General features: G+C 46.4%; 1 protein-coding gene across 2 annotated transcripts in view; it reads left to right on the top strand.

The window, feature by feature from the left end:
• The window catches only part of HIP1R (huntingtin interacting protein 1 related), a 478,743-nt gene that overhangs the window by 349,478 nt on the left and 108,535 nt on the right, over nucleotides 1-20,730 (top strand). For both annotated transcript variants that reach the window (XM_086942942.1, XM_086942943.1), the window contains exons 18-19: nucleotides 18,761-18,955; nucleotides 19,905-20,052. In XM_086942942.1, coding sequence (XP_086799068.1) covers nucleotides 18,761-18,955; nucleotides 19,905-20,052 — 343 coding nt within the window. The remainder of the gene's footprint in view (nucleotides 1-18,760; nucleotides 18,956-19,904; nucleotides 20,053-20,730) is intronic.

Here is a 20,730-nt window from a genome sequence, read left to right as displayed (position 1 = left end):
AGTAACCACCAAAGTCTAAAAAATTACCAGTATCGTGGCATGGGGTTCTTTGACATAAAGGAGGTTATCATCCTCCTAGAGAGGGATCTTCTCCTATAGTGGGCTGGATTCCGAGACCCAGAATCCCCGAATATCAGAATGAGGGCCCCTTCCTTGTCCCTCTCATAATCGGGAACTCATTTGGGAGGAATCAATTAACTCACATCACGGCCATCATTTTTGTATAGGAGTGCCAACCAATTCCTAATTTCACCAACGTTTGGCGCATATATGGCCATGGTATAGCATTGAATGCTTTATTCAAGTCCAACAAGAGAAAGACATGGGGTCGCTTCCTACCATGTACCTCCGCAAGCCAATTATGTAGGTGTTACAAGTTAAGGTGAGTGAATCTACCTGACATAAAGCTGGATTGGTCTCCGTGTATCAATGGGGCTTTTGAGTTTAATGAGCTTAGTCGCCAGGATTGTGGCCAATACCTTAGCTTCTACATTTAAGAGCGAAATGGGGAAATCCAACTTGTAGCTGGTTCTTGGCTTGCCTTCTTTGCAAATTGCTGTTTAGTCGCAAATTGGATATCTGGCGGCAGTGCACAAATACACCTGCACACTAGAGTGACCATGTCACTAAAGGTCAGAAAGCCCCAATTTATCCGCAATACGTGCCAAGGGTGTTTCTCGGGTCCATGTCTCTACCTGCCTTGAACGATTAAAGTCAGGGGCTGTGACGTCATTGAACTCTCCCCCTACAATATGCTCCGATGAGGATGTCTCCAAAAGTATGGTGGCCACCTTATCCAACATGGGAGGCTGCAGATGGGGGTGGGGGTGCATATACAAAGATCATCTCACCTGTGTTCCTACTATAGTCACTCAATCAGGCACACATGGGATTCTAGCGTTCTCAGTGTCTGAGGGAGACTGCAAACTATTTGGAGGGGCCATTATCTATAACCCATTAGGCTACTATCCTGGCCTAAGTACCAACTTACTAACACAACTTCTCCCCCAAAATCAGTTCTTAGTTATAGGGGACTTTAACCTTCACTGCATAAAGCCAAAAAACCCGGAGGTCAAACACTTGGATAATGATATGGTGATAATGCTATTAACCCAGAAGATTACCAAACCAACTCATGTGGCTGGACAACTTTAGATTTATTGTTCTCCAATATAAAGATCATGAAAATTCAACAGATTAAACCCCTATCCTGGACGGATCACTTCCTAATCTCTTTTTCTTTCAGCTTACCCAATAAACTACCTAAGGCTGAAACAATATATCAGTCAGGGAACAGGGCCTGGAATCAAATCACCGAAGAATCGTTCACTGCCTCTTTTCCCCACAACAAAATATTGAAAAAACACTTGATCAGTGTGCCCCCAAACTAAATAGTAAATCTCCTAATAAAACCCAATCGGAAAAGTGGTATACATTGAAACTAAAACGTATGAAACGGAGGTGATGCTTTTCGGGGAAGCGAAGGTCCAATGGTCTCCTGACTGGTGGCCTCTTGATTTGGGCCCAGTTCCTGAGCCCAAAACAATAATCAAGAATCTGGGAGTCAGATTGGAACCGGAGTTGACCATGAAACATCATGTCATCACTACCGTAGGATCTTGTTTCCACGTAATAGGTCTCCTCCGTAGGATTTTTCCTTTCCTCCCTGACTCCTACAGGAAAACCTTAGTTCAGGCTCTTGTTATCAGCCGTCTTGATTATTGCAATGGTCTCCTGGCAGGAGCAAACTAAGAGGTTTTGGACCGCCTGCAGGTGGTACAAAATACAGCAGCTAGGTTGGTGCTTAATGCACCTCCCAGGTCCCCTTCTAAACCATTACTGCATAAACTACACTGGTTGCCAATACGGCAACGAGTGAAGTTTAAGACTTGCTGTATTATCCATAAAGGCCTTAATGAATTGGGACCAGAGTATCTGGCCAATAAATTTGTTCCATACGCTCCTACCCGTACCCTTAGGTCCAGTGAACAGCTGCTGTTAAGCATTCCTAAGATAACCAAATCTAGGTTAGGTGGTAGGGCTTTGTCCGTGGTAGGTCCTAACCTCTGGAACTCACTCCCGCTCTCATTGAAACAATGTCGGAATCACCTTAAATTTAGAAAATGTCTGAAAACCTTTCTGTTTAGCTCATTTTAACATCTATCCTGTTGGATCTTAGTAGTTCTTCTGATACAATTTCTAACCCTGTGGCTTCCTCTCAGGTTCTTTACCGGGTGTCACCAGCGCGGAGATACTCCTACGGGAGTCTATTCACAGCGCTTTACAAACCTGCAAATAAATAAATACATATGAAAAGGAAGTGCCGAACCCAAGAGCATAAATGGAGATTGTCAAAAACCAGCATAGACAGACAAAACTATCTAGCTGAATCAAAAATCTATCACTGCACCTTGAGAAATGCCAAAACAAGTTCATCCAAAGAACTCTACAAAGTAATTCGGGAACTTTGCAAGCCTACCTCTGTCTCAATCTATGGCACCTACAACTAAGAATTGTGAGCTACTTAATAACTTCTTTATAGACAAAGTGACAAAAATGTATCCTTTAATATTCCCAATGATGATGAAAATACAGTCTGGGAGAATTTGGCACCCCATCCCGCAGCACATGCTCACCTTGACACTCTGATGCCTTTATCAGAAGAACAGGTGGATAAAGCTATAACAGAGGTCAAGTCAGGATCACCACTAGACCCCTGCCCACATTTCATTTTCTTTCGACTGGTGTAAGTACTATGCCCTCAGGTCACTAAAGCTCTCCACCATCCCTAGAGCTAGCATCTTTTCCAGACATATGGAAAAAAACAGTGGTCTTTTACCTACTAAAGAAACCAGGCCTTGTAATTTATGACCTAGCAAATTATAGGCCAATCTCCCAATTACAATACCTGTCCAAAGTTCTGGAGAGATTTGTCAATAGACAACTTACCACTTTCAGTGAGACTAACAATTTACTAGTTCCCTCACAAACTGGATTTAGGGCCGACAACAACACAGAGGCCACTTTGCTTGCTGTGTCTGACAATGTTAGATCACCTGTCGACCAAGGTAGAGCTGTAGCACTGATCCTGTTAGACCTTACTGCGGCTTTTGACACGTATCTCACAATAAACAATTGCAAATCCTCCATGAAAAAGGGCTCCGCTCAAAAGCCCTAGCATGGTTTGCGTCTTTCCTTAAAGATCGAACCCAAATAATCCAAATGGGTTCCTACTCCTCCACCGCAAAAATAAATGACTATGGAGTTCCGCAGGGAGCTACTCTGAACCCCACTCTTTTTAATATATATGTCTCTTTCCTGGCAGACATCAGCAGGAAATGGGGTTTTGACATATGCTCTTATGCTGACGATACACAACTGATGATTCCCCTGTTTGACAGGTTGACTAAAGCTGACACTAAAAGCAATCTCATCCATTGCCTTACAGAAATAGCAGGCTGGATGTCCGGGTATTGTCTAAAGCTAAATGCTGGAAAATCTGAGATTTTGCTTTTCGGTGGTGCACATGCAATTTGGGACAGTAGCTGGTGGCCTCAGGCGTTAGGCACTGCCCCTGAACCAAGGCAGGCTGCAAAGAATCTGGGCATCATCTTTGATGACGCCCTATCTATGCAGGATCAAGTACGCACACTGTGTGGAAAAGGCTTCGCTACATTAAAACTCTTTAGAAGACTTTTTCCTTGGATCCCTCTGAATTGTAGGAAGACAGTGACACAGGCCTTTCTTGTGAGCAGGTTAGACTAATGCAGTGCACTTTATGTGGGCATGGCCAACTATCTTTTCACCACACTCCAGGTGGTTCAAAATGCTGCTGCTAAACTGATCTGTAATAAAAGTAAATACAGCTCAGCATCTCTCTGCATGAAAGAACTACACTGGCTACCAGTACATCGAAGAGCCTGTTTTAAGCTCATGTGCTATGCACGCAGAACTTTAGATAGGAAAGGTCTACATGTTTTGCAAGACAAATTAGATTTTCATGTACTCTCGCGCAAGTTGAGATTGTGCCATCAGGCCTTGGCAACAGTCAAATGTACGACTAAAGTTAGGATGGGTGACCAATCTTTCTTGAAATCGGCAGCGGTCCTCTGGAACAAACTTCCACTCGACCTATGCCTGACAGATGACTATCTGATATTCAGGAAAAAGCTGAAAACCGTTTTGTTCCCTAGATACTTCCCTACCAAATATTAGTCTCCCAATAACCCGCACTGCACTATGCTCCGTCTTGGCGCTGTGATGTCCCTTGGGATGAATGTCGCGTTTTACAAATACTTATAAACACAAATACAAAATATACACGAACTAGGGTGATATCAGTCCTTCCCCACAACCTTTGATCCCCAACATTAGTGCCAATGGGATCAGCCACATTTGGGTAACCTAAAATGGAGGAGACTTCCTTACCAGGACCTTCAGCTCTCTAGATCCAGAAGTATAGCCCACTTGTGCCTAAGTGATGTACACCCCTCTGCTAAGGAATGGGCAGTTAGTGTCTCTCGGATGCATTTCTTGGAGTAAGACCACATCAGGCCAGAGTCTGCATATATATTGTGTCATTAGTCCCCCTTTGACCTTGCTGCCCAAACCATTGACATTCCAGAACAGAACAGAAAAATGTGTATCACTCGAGGGACTATCTTGCATCATGGAGGTCATTGGTACTATAGCCCGATGGATGTCGCACTCTGACTGCACGCTACATTGTTGTAAGTTTTGCTCCCAATGAACAAAAAAAGAAACAGAACCCAAAACACATACCCATTCCCCCTCTTCGCCTCTCACCAGTCATTGCGAGCAACAACCCAAACATAACTACTGGCAGACCAACACTCTGCAAACTCAATTTATATCCCACAATCTCGTTCCTATCTCACCCAGCTCACACTATACAAACCAATCACCCTAAATGAGGTTGGCGGGGGCCCTCTTCTAGCCGGCCACAACGCACACCAGAGAGAACAGCTCAATTAGCTCCTAAGAAGTCGCCCCCTAGAGCCCTACCATATCCCAATAACATCAAGAGTCCACAGGATCATCAAGGTCTCTGTTCACCAGTTTAGGGTTAGATGCGGCACCATCCGAGCTGTGGCCCAGATAGTCTTCCTTTGCCTGCTGGGCTGTCACATCATCATCTCCACCTGTCTTTGGAAGGCTAACTCTACTGCAGAAGCATCTCTTCCTCTGGGTCTGTCTATCTCTTGCCACCAAATCGGCCACCAGCAATGCCTCATGGTGGTCTGCCCCCACATCTCCCAGTCCTGACTCTCCTCTAACTTATGGAGGACAAGAATTTAGGTCTGGCCCTCAGCACTCCATGGCCAACAGTCTCATGCTGCTGCCCCTGTGTCCGTCGAGGCTACCTTCTAGGCAGTGCCAGGGATCTTCAGGCGTTAGTAGGAAAGGAGCTTTGTTCTGGAATAATACTTTCAATTTGGCAGGGAAAAGCAACATGTACTGTCTTCCTCTGCTTCTACACCGCCCTAAAGTAGTCGAGGAACATCATGGTGATGGACGAGTTGTATTTGATCTCCCCTTTCTGCCTTTTCTCTCAAAGGATCACATCTCGATCCTGAAAATTCAAAAAACTTGCAATAATCTGTCTCGTGGGGTGGGGGAGGGAGACCAGGCAGCAACTGACCAGCTAGCGCCCTGTGAGCCTGTTTGATACCAAAGCAGGTGGAGAAGTTATCAGCCGTAAAGGTGGAGTGGAACTACTGACCCAGGAAATCAACCATATTAAACCTCTTGCCTCTCTTCGAAAATCCCACCTGTCTCAAGTTGTTACTCTTGAGCCTGATTCTCAGCATCATCGACCTTGCACACTAGGTCTTCGGTTATCGCCTTCACCTCCACCATGTCTTTTTCAAATGAATACGTTTTATCTTTAAGCTCAGAGTCCCTAACCTCTGTGGCTGTCCTGCGTTCTGCAACATTACGGAGATCTTGCTATAGGAGGACACCTCTGATTAAACTTTACCAATCCTGGATTCCAGGGCCGTTCTGGATGTTTGAATCGCCACTAGTAGAGTTGCTTTATCAGGCATTGAGGAAGCAGCAGAGTCATCAGTGGGAGGATCAACCACCTTTGTATATCAGTCAATTTTGCCTTGGCAAGGCGGCTAAGGATCTTTATCTCTTGCCATTATGAAAAGTCAAACAAGGCTCTCACTGTAGCCGTCACTGCCTCTGTCGTGTGCTACGGCAGGAGATAGTGGAGAAAGGGGGGAGATAAGCCCCTTGGTTAATGATGGTTGGTGTGTCCATAGTCAGGAGAGTCCCTAGGTCTCAATACTGAGTCCGCGAGGGACGGGAGACAGGACCCTCCAAAGTCTCCACACCGCAGTCAATTGCAGACCCCCATAGGGTTCTGGCCAGGGGTCGGTGAAAAGTGGGGGAGTGAATCAGGCAGGTTGCCCCGGCCTCGTGCCGCTGTCTTCCAAAATGTTTGACCACCGGGGCCTACTTCAGTCATAAACCCCATAGAGGGCGAAGGAGGAGGAGGAGAAGAAGGTAGGACGGGTGCAGAGGCCAAGCAAAGTTAGACCACTCAAGGATGATGGGGGTTGGGAGGGGTGATGCTGAGGGAAGGAAGTGCGAAGTTGGGGTTTAGATCATCTCACCTCCCAGCATCAGTGTCTCCAATGTGATGTGCTACACATGCAGTGCACCCCTCTCCCCACCCCCAGGGCTGAGCTCCTTACCGGCATCCACAGATGTTCCATGTCAGTGGGTCCAGCCTCCAAGTTTCAGCCACAACAGTCGTGGCCATGCCGCCGTGGCTTGCGCTTCGCGGGTGCTCAAATAGGTGAAGCCCCCACCGCCTTGAGCGCGCTCCACATCCTTGGACACCACACAAGAAATGAGCCGGCACTGAAAAAGTAAGTCTCCAGGGCCCGGTCTCACAGAGTCTCGTCAAGGGCTCACCCAGTGCGTTGAGCCACTGCTGTCACTAGCCGCTTCGCAGTCCAGGGCCTCGCTGCTCATCCTCCTCTTCCCAGGCCAGTACATCGCCTCTGACCCTCTATTTGCCAGGCGCAGCCTAGCGGTTCTGGGAGCCGGCAGCATCCGCGGCCAAAGGTAGTAGGTACACAGAGAAAGGATTAAGCCCTCCCCTGCCCCAGGCCACCCAGGGTGCAACTCGATTAGCAGCCAGTCGTAGCAGCAGATCAAGCATTGCGGCATGCCTCTCCCTCTGGACACGACTCCAGCAGGGAAATCTTTACCTCGCCAAATCTGCTCAGTCAGCTGCTTGGTTCCTCCTCACTATCATGGATGGAGCGCTACCCAGATACCGCCTCATCTCACCACTGGCAGCTGGGGTCAAAGGGGAAAGCAGGGAGGGCTGCAGGCCATGCACCGCACTCACAGGTCACATCGGGGCATGCGGTACGAGCGGAGATCCCCCAGCTCCCGTCTCAGCTAGAGCAGGTACGGGCAGCCGCCATCTTAGTGCCACAAAGGCCTCTTCCTCGCACCAGCAGTTACTCTGCAATCCGTCTCCGCAAGCATTTTGGGGCTCCAAAACCGTGCACAAAATACTCCTCCAACATTACTGTGCACAGCGGGGTATTTTTGTGTGTTCGATAGGTCGGAGGGCAGCAGGATTGCCCCAGGATATTTCAGGTCGGGCCGGAGCTCTGTTCACCTAAGTCTAGTCCGCCATCTTGCTGACCACGCCCACCCAATTGATTTGTTTTTTAATCCATTCTATAGCTTGTGTTTGACTGACATTAATTTATTCTGTGAGGCAATTCTCCAGTCAGTAGGTAGTTTCTGGTCGAATTGACATACCACTGCCTATCTGGTTCTAGCAAAGTCAGTCATTCAGCCGGGGGGGGGTTACAGCACGAATGCATTGCTTCACTGCTGCTTGTTAAGTAGTGATCAGGAGTTTAAAGAACAAACCTTGTTAATTTTTCTTAATTTCATGCAACAAACCTGATGCCAAACGTTATGTCCCATACACCATGAAGGACAGAAAGTAGGATCTGCTGCTTATGGTTATCCCCACTTTTTGCTTGATGTTATAAGGCTGTTCTGGGCTAGACTTACTGGGATCCTGCTAATCAGGACCCCAGTCTATCTGTTGTCGCCCAACACTGTTGTGTTATGTACTTAGGTACACTCCAGATTGGATACTGGGGTACCCTTGTCAGTGCCTAGTATATGATACACATGTACCCAAGTCATACGTACCCCAGAGACACCCCATGGGCTGAAGCATTTATTATGCCACCCATGAGAGGCCATGCAAAATGTAACTGCAGGCCTGCCATTGCAGCCTGTGTAAGTTGGTGCATGCACCACTTAAGATACAGGTTTACTATATCTAAGGGTCACTACACTTAAAACCCATAAATCACCCCCCTCGCAGGCCTTTACATTCCTGAGGGCAGGGTGCTTGGTTCTAAGTGAGAGCATGAGCAGGCCACCCCTGCAGCCTACAGATCCCGTTCTCCCGGGTTGTTAGTGAAGCAGTCATATACTACTATAGAGGGGCATTATGCGACCGTGTAAGGACCAACTCTAAAATGTGTGTGGTGTCAAAAATGTTGGAATCATACCTCCCACACCGGTAACCAGTGTGGGAGGTAGGATTCCACCCCTCAGAAGTGTCTTTCGTGGGGCTCCTGGTGGTCCCGGTACCAGCCTTCTAGTCCCGGACAGCACAAAATGGTTGCTGCTGACCAGAGACACATTTCTGCCCTCTTGCTGCTGAGCCAAGCTCGAGCAGGGGAAGGCAGAACAATAGGCATCCTGTCACAGGGAGGTGTGACCACCTCCCAGACAGGATTTAGTGTATTAAGGCTGGGTGGGTGCGCTTGCCAGTGACAAAGTCTGCATGAGGGGCACATTAGGTGTCCCTGTGCATAGTCTAGTTCAAACCCTCTCTGGCGCGAAACTGGACAAAGGACATGGGAGTAACTTCAGCCCCTGTCCAGACCCTCCCCTGGGACAGTCCCCTGAATCTTTCCAGCCCTCTCCCACGGGTACGTAATGGCTTACCTGGTTATAGAACCCTAGATTCCTCGTGGACAATATTCAGAACTGAAACCATTGCACTTCGACTGTCTTGGCACTCTGGACTTTGTTTGGGCCGGACTTAGTCTCCTTCACCGTCTGCTGCATTGTCTGTGCCTGTGCACCACACAGGATCTGTGCAGGACCTGTGGACCTTCCAAGACACCTGAAGATAATCTTCCTTGGAGCGAAGGAGTCAACCCCCTGCATTCGTAGGCGCTGCAACACTGCTAACCGGTCTGCTGTTTCCGAGCTCCTACTTACTCCGAAGGGTCCAGCAACACAGGAGGTCGGTCCCTACGTCCCTCGATCTTCAACCACCTTGCACCAAGTGCTCCGTGGCCTGTTTTGTGAAGCTGCCCGAGGGCTGCCTGAGGTCCTTTCACAACTCCTATGCCTCCGGCCTGTGGGTCCAATTGAGGGTCAACTTTGCTTTCCTTGGGCTTCCCTGATTGCTCGGGCCTGCCTTGACTCCTTTGTGTGTGGTATCTCCAGGACCTGGCTGGTCCAAACCGTACACTTCCTTGACCTTCTGCGTGGGTTGCCGTTGCCAAGGCTTGTTGGTGCTCCCGCCTGATACCGACCCCCTCAGTACTCGACATCCTTTGTGGAACAGCTTGTATCCGGCTCCTAGTCGTCCTCAACGTTGCCGGGTCTCTGCAGCTCCGTCAACTATGCTGAAGCACCCGACATTGTTAGGCATTCGTCTTCCGAGCCCCTGGTCCCTCTCAAGTGCCCCAGACTCTGTCAGGTTTACTTTCAGGTACTCCTTGACAAGAATCCACGTTTAGATTTCAACAAACTCTTTCTCCTCTTCCAGCAGCGGCACTTTCTCGAAGTCCTCCATTGGGTTCAACAGCGGTTTCCGACACCACTTCAGACATACGCACCAGGCTTCCCTGAGATGGGTAACTCGGGTACTTCGGTATCCACGGGTGGGGTGGTTCTCCAACCTGCTGTCTTCCATGAGATTTCTTCGAAGTCCACTGGGAAGGGTCCTTAATCTTTAAAATTCCAACCGTGACGTCCACATAGACTTGTACGGAGCACGCGGTTGTGTTCACAAACAATTCACACGCACTCCGTGGGGTCCCTATCTACTCACCTTGGGTGGTTCCTTAGTGTCGAGAGGCGTATAATTGCTGGGAGCCCATCTTGACTCAATTTGTGGTTCTTATGCCAATTTCTTAGTATATGGTTTGGTCCCCCCCCCCCCCTTCCTCCCGCCTCGGGCCCACTGTGTATTAGTGCTATTTACTGTTATTTATTTGCTGAAGTTTTGTGTTCTTTGTGTCTATCTCAGTGTAGGAGAGACTGTAACATACAAGATAGTGTTATATAATAAATGCATATTTGTATAACTACTGTGTGGTTCTCTTTTCATTTAATCAACACTATAAGATTGAATTCTGGAAAAAAACAAGCTGCTTTACACTCCTTCAAGACTAAGCCTGAAGGCTGCTCACCACAGCTACCACTTGGATAGCTTGTTGTTTGAGACCTCTTAAATCACTACAAGGGTTTTCTGCATTGGCGCAGGGTGCCCACTTTAATTAGTGGACAGCATATACCAGGCCAGCCTCTCACACGCCATAAAGACACTTTCCCAATAGCAACTTGGTTTGAATTTTTTATTTTTTTTGAATGAGTAGAAGCCACAAATGTTGCAACAAACACGCTAATTTTAGCCTATTATATGGTTTCCAAACCACTTGTTTGGCTACCTTTAACATTTTCAAGCTATTCATTTTGGCTTCTCTTAATTTGACCAAGCCACTCATTTTATCTAGGCCAACTATTGAATCTTGGCATACTCCACCACAGCTCCTGACTTGGCCAGTAGAGTCTGCTGACTTGGTCATTGACTGCAAAAGAAATGCTCCTCATTGTAGCTGTCAGCAAACATGTAATGCTGGTTTTTTGTAGCCCGTAATTTGCTTTCGGGAGCATGCCTTTATTTCTGAAACTTAATTCACGTTTCCCTTTGGCATGACTTTTCTGTGCTTCCATACTCTTGCACAAACTGTGTGCGCCTGCCGACCGTGTCAATGGCCAGTTCTGAAATTAAGAGAAACATTACTGCTGTAAGAAACTGCATTAGAGGAATGCACCATACCTGTAATATTTCCTTTAAATGTTAAACTTATTTAATTTAACTTTGCTGTATCTGTCTGAGCACCACTTTCCTGAAACTTGTGTAACTAATAATGACTGGAAATATATCCTGTTTATACTAAGTTTAGGCTTCAATGCCTTTGAGAGGAAGCGAAAGCTGGGGAAAGCGTTCTAAAGGGAGAAGCAGCCAATCCTCAGAGGCGTTGATGCATTGCTAAGTTGGGTGTTGCTGTCTACCACGATTCAGAACCAGTCATGATGCTACAGCAAAGATCTAGGTAGTCACAATTCAGATATAGGATAGCTGTAGGAGGTTTGTATGATGCATATTGGTAGTAGAGCTGGTGGGATTTTTCGCATGGTGCCGATTGACATAATTGAACATGGGCTTGACCCTTGGAAGTTTTGTTCTGTGTTGGATGTGCTCAGTCCCTTATCCAAGACTTAACCTGCTCATCCCATGGGGCTTACAACATATAAAGCTGTTTTGATTGCCTAGCCTCTACCTCAAGATGCTGCATCTAGGCTCCCCAGGGACATCATGTGTGCAGAGGAGGAAGAACGGGGGCCTTCAGTTATCCGCTGGCACCGAGTGAGCAAAGCCCAGAGGCTTTGTTTCTGAACCTTCGATGGCAGAGGAAGAGAAACTTCCATTGTGCAAGAGTACAGGCCCCAGGAGAGAAACCACTGAGAGCCTACATTCCACCATGCTCAGTGTGAGGATCTTATACCCTGCCCCCTGCCCAGGTATGGAGCTTCAAAGGGTCCTCACGTCGAGGCTGAGCACCACCGCTCAGGGAGTCGGGCATTGAGCTCTGAGGTGAGCCACAAGAGGCAATGACCTTCAGGTCTTGCTCTAGGCTCAAGGACCTCTGTACTTTAGAGACGCCCTTGGCTCCTGGAATGTCTCAGGCAAAGGTCCCCAAGCATCTGCACCCATCTTTAGGGTGTCCTAACTCCACCCCAAACTGACCTTGGAGCTGGGACACCCTAAAGCTTTTAAGCAGACGCTGAGACCCATCCCAAGATCGGTTCTGAAACAGGGCTTTATTCCGAAATTAGACCATTCTATTGTTTGTAATTTATATTACTCGTGGCAACCTAGCGCTGATAATAAATTTCCACTGAATGCTTCTGCATGCCTGCCTAGCAATTAGAATAGGTTTGTTTCAGCTGTTTTCTAAAACTGGATTCAAAATAATCGCTATTCACGTTCGAGCTCCCTGAGGTACCCGATCTCGGCCCGTGAAAGATAGTCAATCACACCTCCTCGGAGAATATATTGGTGTGGCCTAATCCTGTCTATTTCTCTAGTTGTGCATGCAGCTAGGCAGAAGCTTCAGCTCAGGCAATAGGGGATACTCCTTCTCCAGATAAGGAGAGCAAGAAATTTTTTAGGGCTGGGCAGCATGTTATCTGTGGGGGCAGCCATTCAGTGAAGGGTTGAAAATTAAGTTGGACTGCTCTCCAGGTATGATAGCCAACACTGGGAAATGATGAAAGTGATGGCGAGGCAGCTCCCTGAAGCTTGCTGCAAGAGGTGGCAAGAACTGGTTGCATAGGGGAAAGTCATCTAAAATGTTATGTTATGTTAATTTGTTAATTTTAATTTCTATAGCGCACGGCTACTCCATTGGAGTGTCCCGGCGCTTTTATTGGCAGCTCATAAGAAGAAAAACATAACACAGAGAAAATAAAAACATCCATTAACAGCAAAGGAGACATACTAGAGGGTAAAAAGCCAGGTTTTAAGTCCCTTCCTGAAAGACAGCAGATTAGAGGTACAGCATCAGGCCAATGGCAGAGTGTTCCAGAGCTGTGGTGCCCTCAGTCTAAAGGAGCGCCCCCCGATGCGGGCCCTCTTTACTCGGGGGACCACCGCAAGAAACAGGGATTCAGATCGCATAGATTGGGCCGGGCGGTAAAAGAGAAGCCTACGTTGAAGATATTTTGCTCCCGAACCAAAGAGCGCCTTATGAGCCAGAGTCAAAGCCTTAAAAACTATCCGCTTCCGGATAGGCAGCCAATGAAGTGACTGCAAAAGGCCGGACACTCTGGCTCGCCTATGAAGGCCAAAAATGGCACGTGCAGCGGAATTCTGCACCACCTGCAGCCGCTGTACAAGATATTCCGGAAGACCCAGATAAAGGACGTTGGAATAGTCCAATCTGGAGCCAATTAAGGCTTGCACCTTAATCTTCCTGTGCTCTTCTGTGAGCAAAGGAAGAAACTTCCGGAGCATCTTGAGAATGCCGAAACATGTGCCTGTAAGACCGAGGATTTGAGATCTCAACGTCAGACCATTATCGATCTTAATTCCCAGATTTTTTGCCAGCTTAGACGCATGTGCTGGGGGAAACATATTAGTCGGCCACCATGGCTGCCAGTCAGGGTCTGAGGTACAGCCAAAAAACAGTACCTCCGACTTGTCTTGCACACATACATATGACCTGGACTTCGTTGAGGCAGCCTGCAGGGAGATTCGTAACAGCATCTTGTTCAGACGCACTACCCGGCTAAGAGTCTCGGACTATAGACTCATCAGTGACCATTTTAAAATAAAATCTTTTTATTGAAAGGTTTGTTAGTCACGCAACTTTTTAACCGGGTGCATATGTATGCATATTGTGAAAATACGTTTCCCCACAGTCTGCTGGGATCAAACTATTTGGTTATTAGTTTATACATACAAGCAGTGCCCTACTCTAAGTGGATCATTCCCTCCCTCCACTGTTTGTAGTTCTTCCGTGGGGGAGATGCAAATACCTCCCCGATATGCAATCCACTTCACCCACTTATGGTCCCATTTTCCTGGGTACCCTCTGTTTTTGATATATCTTTTACAGCGATTATAGAATATCTATGTCTTTCACCCACCCTCCCAGTGTTGGTGTATCTTCTGCCCCCCATTTCTGAGCAATGTTACTCTTTGCTAACGTTAACTCACAGAGAACAATCATGAGTCTCCTTTGGGTTAAGTCCGTGGCCTCCCAAAGGTTAAGTAGGCAGAGTTTCGGGGTTGGGGCGATTTCCTTGGTGCACTCTTTGCAGTTCTGTGCAAGATCTTCCCAGTAGGACCTTATCGCCGGGCACTCCCAAATTATATGGAGGAATGTGCCCTCTTAGATACAGCAGCGGAGGCACTAGAAGCCCTCCTTTTTGCCCATTTTAACTAATGTTCTTGCGGGATAGCTACTTCCCTTGGGGAGACCAGGTCCTCCTATCACTCCTCATCCTCCAGGATACCCACGTCCGCCTGCCAGAGTCCCCTCAGTCGTAGAAGTGGGTCCAGCAGATTATTTATAAGCTTTTTGTAGATCATGGATATTGCCTAGCGATACAATGGTTCAGTTCTCTAGTGGGGATCCTTCAGGAAGGGTCCCCTCCTCAGGGATTACAGACATCAGGACATTTGGTATCTGTTGATAAGAAAAATGTTTGTGTGTGCCATATTATAAGATTGTAGCTTGGTAAACAAAACCACTCTCCCTCCCCCCATCTCCCCACCCCCTTCCAAGTTCAGATATCCCCTACTGGTGAGATGCCAATTGTGTCCCATTTATCGAAGCCTTGGCAAATACATAGTCGGCCTAATTGTTGTGATTCCCACAGAGGCATTGCTTGTGTTATTTGTTTTATGCCAGCGTAGTTTTTTGTTCACCTGATGCCATATTGCTATTGTGTGCGCCGTGGGGCCGTCCGGTTTTGCCAAACGGAATTCGTGTAGAGGGCCCATTAGCCATCTGTCCATCCGATATCCCGGTTTAGCTGTGTTACCATATACCCATTCGTTTATCACCACCAGTTGAGAGACCCAATAGGATACTTTGGTGTTGGGTAGCGCAATCTCCCCGTTGTACCAATCTCTCATTAGCTTGCTCATCCCTATTCATGGGGGATTCCCCTCCGAAATAGGGTTCTCACCGCAATCTCTGTTATTGAAGTATGAATCGGGGATCTTTTAAAGCGTATTCTGTAGTGTATACAGAAGTCTAGGTAGGGCTAGCATCTTAAATAGGGCTGCATGGCCCAGTAGTGTCAGAGGTAGTGTTTTACTGTGGATCGCTGACCCATTTGATGGACAGCTGGTCGACACGATGCTCGAGAAACTTACCATGAGCGCACTACAGACCCAGACTTCTAGGTCTGTTTTCTGTGAACAGCAGGTACCAAGTCATCCACTTCTACGCAAAAGCAGGGATGTCACCAACTGCAGTCCTTTTGGGAAGCTCATGATCCAAGTCCTTCAGCTGAGTTGGCTATCTTGGCAACGGCAAGAGTAGAGTTGGCTTCAACAAGGACACCTCTACCTCCAAGCATCGACTCACCTTTCACTTCCCCTGAGCACACGTTACCTGTGAGGAAAGATTGAGGTTATTCCCTCCCCAGTAGAAAGAAAGAAATTCCGGCAAATGGGTTCCCTGATTGTCACAGCAGTGGTACTTCCATGAGCGCTACACTTTGTGTCCAAATATGCCACTTCATCGCCATGTAATGAGTTGATACCATCTGTACCTATTGCCGAATGAAGTAGAAGCACTCTTCGCCAAAGGTGCCATCGAGCTGTGCCCCCTCATCAGCAGGGCCAAGGAGGCCTGTATTTCCTAACCCCCAAGAAAGATGAAACTCTGCAGCCTGTCCTAGACCTCAGGCATCTAAACCTCTACATCCTGTCGGAACACTTCCACATGACCACCCTACAGGACGTCATTCCACTGCTTTGCCCAGGGCGAACCACTATCGAAGGATGCGTACTTTGGCATCCCCATTCTAACGTATCGCGGATGCCATGGGCCCTGGTGCAAGCAGTGATAATGGTCCCTTTCACTGCTGTTGGGATACTAAAATTCAGCATTCTCAGGGTTCAGTGGGCCTCTGAGCCCCAGTGCCACTGCACCTTCTGCACTAATGGTAGCTACACCCCTGGCTTTGGGGCAAGTGGCAAAAACTACAAATGCAAGGGTATACGTAACAGAAACACCATTCATGTCTTTCTTTGCCTAGACAAGTTGCTGATAAAAAGCGGTTGCTTAGAGCATTGCCTAGCACTCACTCAGTACACAGTGTCACTGTTACACAGGCTAGGTTTCAGTGTCTGCATCAAAAAGTCACATCTTGAGCCACAGCGGATCCATCACCCTATCTAAATTCTGTGCTAAATGGCGTCGCAGGTAAAGCCTACTCAAAACGAGAGAGGGTAACAACTTTCCAAAGGCTCTAGCCTATTTTTTCATAAACCACATCCTTTTACGATAATGATGGTTATGACACTGTTGGTGATGATCAGTTCATGCATCGCAATAGTGCCGCAGGTAAGGCTACATATGTGTTTATGGCAGGAGTGCCTAGCGAGGCAATGGTGACTAGCATAGGGGTTAATGTGAAGATTTAGTGTTGGTTCGGCCCAGGCCTCCATGCACTCCCATGTGGGGGAACTACAAGAACTAGTTACAGGGCAGGCCATTTCTAGACCCACCGCCGCAAGTCATACATTTCTTGTAATGCCTCAAGAAACATTCCACCCTCAAGAAGGCAGCAACTATGGTCTTTTTTTTTTTTAAAGCTTTATTTTTTAGTTTTATGCATACATGAACAAGATATACAGTACATTGCGGTATATAGCAACGGCAGTGGCAGAAGGTATATGCAGTATGCCATGTAGTATACGCCAACTATGGTCTTTTGAGGGATCATTCCCATGGCCGACGTATAAAGTTGTTACCTTATTGACACACCACACAATTACCAAACACTGTGTGGACTTCCATCTCTGCAAAGAGGCTTTATTTGGCCAAACTGGTTTAAACGTCTTGTGCCAACATCTGCATCATCCCCTTTCTAGGCAGCGCTTACAGGAGGGTACTGCTTTATAGTCTGTGCATAGCATGTTTATCTACAGCAGCTCATGGTATGAACGGAAAATATTACCCTGTAACCATCTATTTGTAGCTCCCGCATCCGAGGCAAGTAATGATCCAACAAGTTTTTCACTTTTTGTGTCTTCACAATGTACACCACATATATTTTGTCTTATTCATTCCACTCCATTCAAGTGACATTACTCACCTGCTGGTGGGAAAACAAATCTGAGATGGAGACTTTGTCCTGGTGCATTGTGAGCTAAGGGAGGAGTCCCAAAGTATCTTGTGACTCAAAACATCTTCGAAGAAAAACAACTTGCAATTGTCTGTGCTCAGCTCTAGATGCAGCAATATGCAGAGCATGTGAATCTACAGCACTACAAGTTGCAAACAGATGGTTACTAGGTAACAACGTTTTTGTTCTCTTGGGTATCTGGTGTCATTATGTACGAACTTGATGGTCCTTGTGTTTGACCATGATGGCAGGATGAAAGATTCAATTGACCCTACCTTTGACCTACAGTTTACACCAAGACCGCTTCTTCAGTCTAAACCACAGTAGCTAAAGTTTTAGAATACCTCTTACTGTACTTGTTCATGCACTTTACTACGCTTGAGGGAGAGCGGAGTCTAACCAGCAGATCAGGTCCCAGTTGAGATTAGATCACGTGGCATACCAGTTATGCAAAGATTTCTGTAGCAGTTAACTGACTCAGTGGGTTATTTACCAAGCTCAAGAGGGGATTGCAAAGAAAGCTTGTTTTCAGACTTTCTCACTGACCATGATGTCTGGCCAGCAGTAAATATCACTCATGAGTTCTGAAAACACCTTCCTGTGACCTTTCCTAGCACCTTATTAGTCTGAATTCAGGCTCTTAGGAGTAATGGGGACCGCGCTGTCCAGCTCTTTAAGGACACTTGTCAGGTGTATGGCCGCCACTGATTTCCTTTGGAGACATAACTGGTCTGCTCTAGGCCACTTCCATGTCAACCACCGCAGAATAGTTGTCCTGATATTTATTCAGTTAACGCAAAGACCTACCAAAATGATACTAAATATGAATTTGCCGTAAATTCTGTCTTGTATTCCAGACCAGCTGCAATAAGGCTTTGGGAAGGTTTCTTTCAATGTAGACAGGAGTGCTCCATATTTATAATTTTCAGAAGATAAGATAAATTGACCTTGAAGTAGGTAGGTTTTTATAAAATTCTGTGTAGTCCTAGCAGGATTGTGTGCTATTTTTGGCCTCTTTTGAAGTTTCTGTTCCAATTCAATCTCCGCTGTATTTTTACCTAACGTTGTTAATAGTTCTAACATGGCCATTACTCGCTCTATTGGGACAGTATTGGAAAGGACAAACTGATCATACATACACTCCACTCCAAACTGAAGTCAGTCTATCTCTGTAAACCTCGTTTTGCGGTCAGCCCGTTTTCAAGTGAGTAATTTTGAATATGATGGAAGGTGAAGGAATGGGTTGGAGCTCTCTAGGGGCAGGTGATTCCTCTGTAGTGATGTTTTTTCCCAATTGTATTTATGCCTCTAATAGTATATGATGTATTTAGTAGGATGGTAAAGGGGTGCTGGGCTGCAGTGTTGGTGGTGTGGCCATTATGGCAGCAGTAAAGGTTGCTAAGGATGGTGGCATGGAGTCTGTTTTTAATGATGGTTGCTTTTAGTGGGTTGAAAAAAGGGTGGTACGGTATTAGTTCCTTATGTTCGTTTTATCCTGTTTCAGTCTGGCTCCCAGTTGAACACCAGAGTTGAAGCGCTCCAAGCTGAGAAGGATTCGCTAAGAAGTACAGTGTCCGGCAAGGATGCGGAGCTTCTGAGTTTGAAGAAGGCCATGCAGGAGCAAGAAACCATTGTCAGCCAGGAGAAGGAAAAGAAAGAGCAGGAAATGAAGGAGCTGCAGAGAAGGATTGAAGAGCAGGTAAATGTCAACACAGCACCTTTCAATTCAAAGGCCCTCACTTGCATTCAAGTTATAAACTGTTACAAAAACACTGAAATTCTCACCTATGCACTCCAATAGTATGCACGGAGTACATTCCTCAATCATTCACAGTGGACACATGCCATCTTTAAAAAGAATAATAAAAGTTACCCGGTGTAGGAAAACCCTTTACGTGGACATAACCCCAATGCCACGTATTTACATTAAGTGTTTCTATGCAAATTACTCATCTAAATTATCAGTCATCCTGATACAAAATAATTTGAAATGTGGACTGTCACCTCCAATGCATGAAATCATATATGGTCTAAAATAAATATTTCTGAGATACATTTGTGTTGCAGACGATTTAGAGTACCCATGTCATATGCTGATCATTGAACTTGTTACTTGTTTACATGTTGTTTTAGTTATTATTTGTGCATTTTATTTATCTGCTGAACTCCAAACACTGATTGATCCCATTCCATGCAGCCATATGACAGTGAGTCGAATGTAAGGAAGGGCTATCCATGTTTACAGCAGCCATTAGGGTGTGTTTTTATGTAATCTTCCTTTACATGTAAGGTATCATCCTTATCCTAACACTTGCAACCCCACTCATTTGGTGTGAGACTCGCACCTTGTTCTCGGGTAATAGGCCCTTTTTCTTTTATCCCTCATTCTGGACGAACATATATTTGTTTGTTAAGAAGTTAACTTTTGCCTAAAACCCTAAGAGGAGGTGACCCCTGCAGAGTCCTGGACATTGTATTATTTATCAGTCCCCAGTTCTTTCTGCCATTTCTGAGGCCACGTGGTAGTCTAACAGATATGATGTGAATCCAAAGATACAAATAGTGTTGAGTGGCCTAGTGTACAAATGGAGGAAGAGTGAGAGAATGATAAAAATAATGTTTGCAACCTGCATTTCATTTCTGAACAGAAAACTCAGGAGCGGAATCTGCATCAGAAGCTCCTTGATGACCAGTTCAGCATTATCCAGGGAACAGTGAACGAGGCGGAGAATATAATACAGGACGCCATCGCCAAGCTGGATGACCCCTTGCACATCCGCTGCACAAGCTCTCCAGGTAAAGAGTTCCATGGGGTGAACCATGAAAAGGTTTGCTTACAAAGGTTATATAAATGGAGTGTAAATTAATAATAATAATAATAAATCCACATTTGTAAAGCGCACAATCGCCCGCAAGGGTCTCTAGGCGCTGGGGGCCGTTGGGAAGATTAAGCAAGCTATTGCCCAGAGTCACATGGTGCTGGGCTAACCTGCCGCCGGTGCCAGGGACCGAACCGTGATCCCCAGATTCCGGAGTCGGTCGCCCTAGCCGCGGCGCCACACCTCTTCCACTTAAGATATGAAGGCTGTGATTTCAGTGTTCTGGGACTTTGCACGCATTACTATCCTATATTACTGCATGTACGTGCAGTGTCCGTGCACATGTGAGTGTGGGTTACACCTGTTTTCCTAACCCTAAACATGCATCCCTAGAAATAGGGAAATCGATTAAATGTTTGTTTTTAATACTGCAATTTTTTATTCATTATGAACCTCTCTCCTTTTGTCACAAACCTTGGGAAAACTGCACACTTTGGTACACTTTCCCACATATCTTCATTGATGATGTCCCATGTGATCTCATCAGTGAGGTCATCTATGAGGTAACTTGCTATGTTATTTGGTGAGATCATGAGCAGTTCAGAGGTGTATGTTCTGGTTTAAGTAGCTCACCGTAAGTGTCACATTTCAGGAA

This window comes from Lissotriton vulgaris, chromosome 11 (genome assembly GCF_964263255.1).
Source record: "Lissotriton vulgaris chromosome 11, aLisVul1.2, whole genome shotgun sequence".
NCBI lineage: Eukaryota > Metazoa > Chordata > Amphibia > Caudata > Salamandridae > Lissotriton > Lissotriton vulgaris.
The sequence above is the reverse complement of the archived record's forward strand: the minus strand, read 5'-3'. Positions and strand labels throughout refer to the sequence as shown.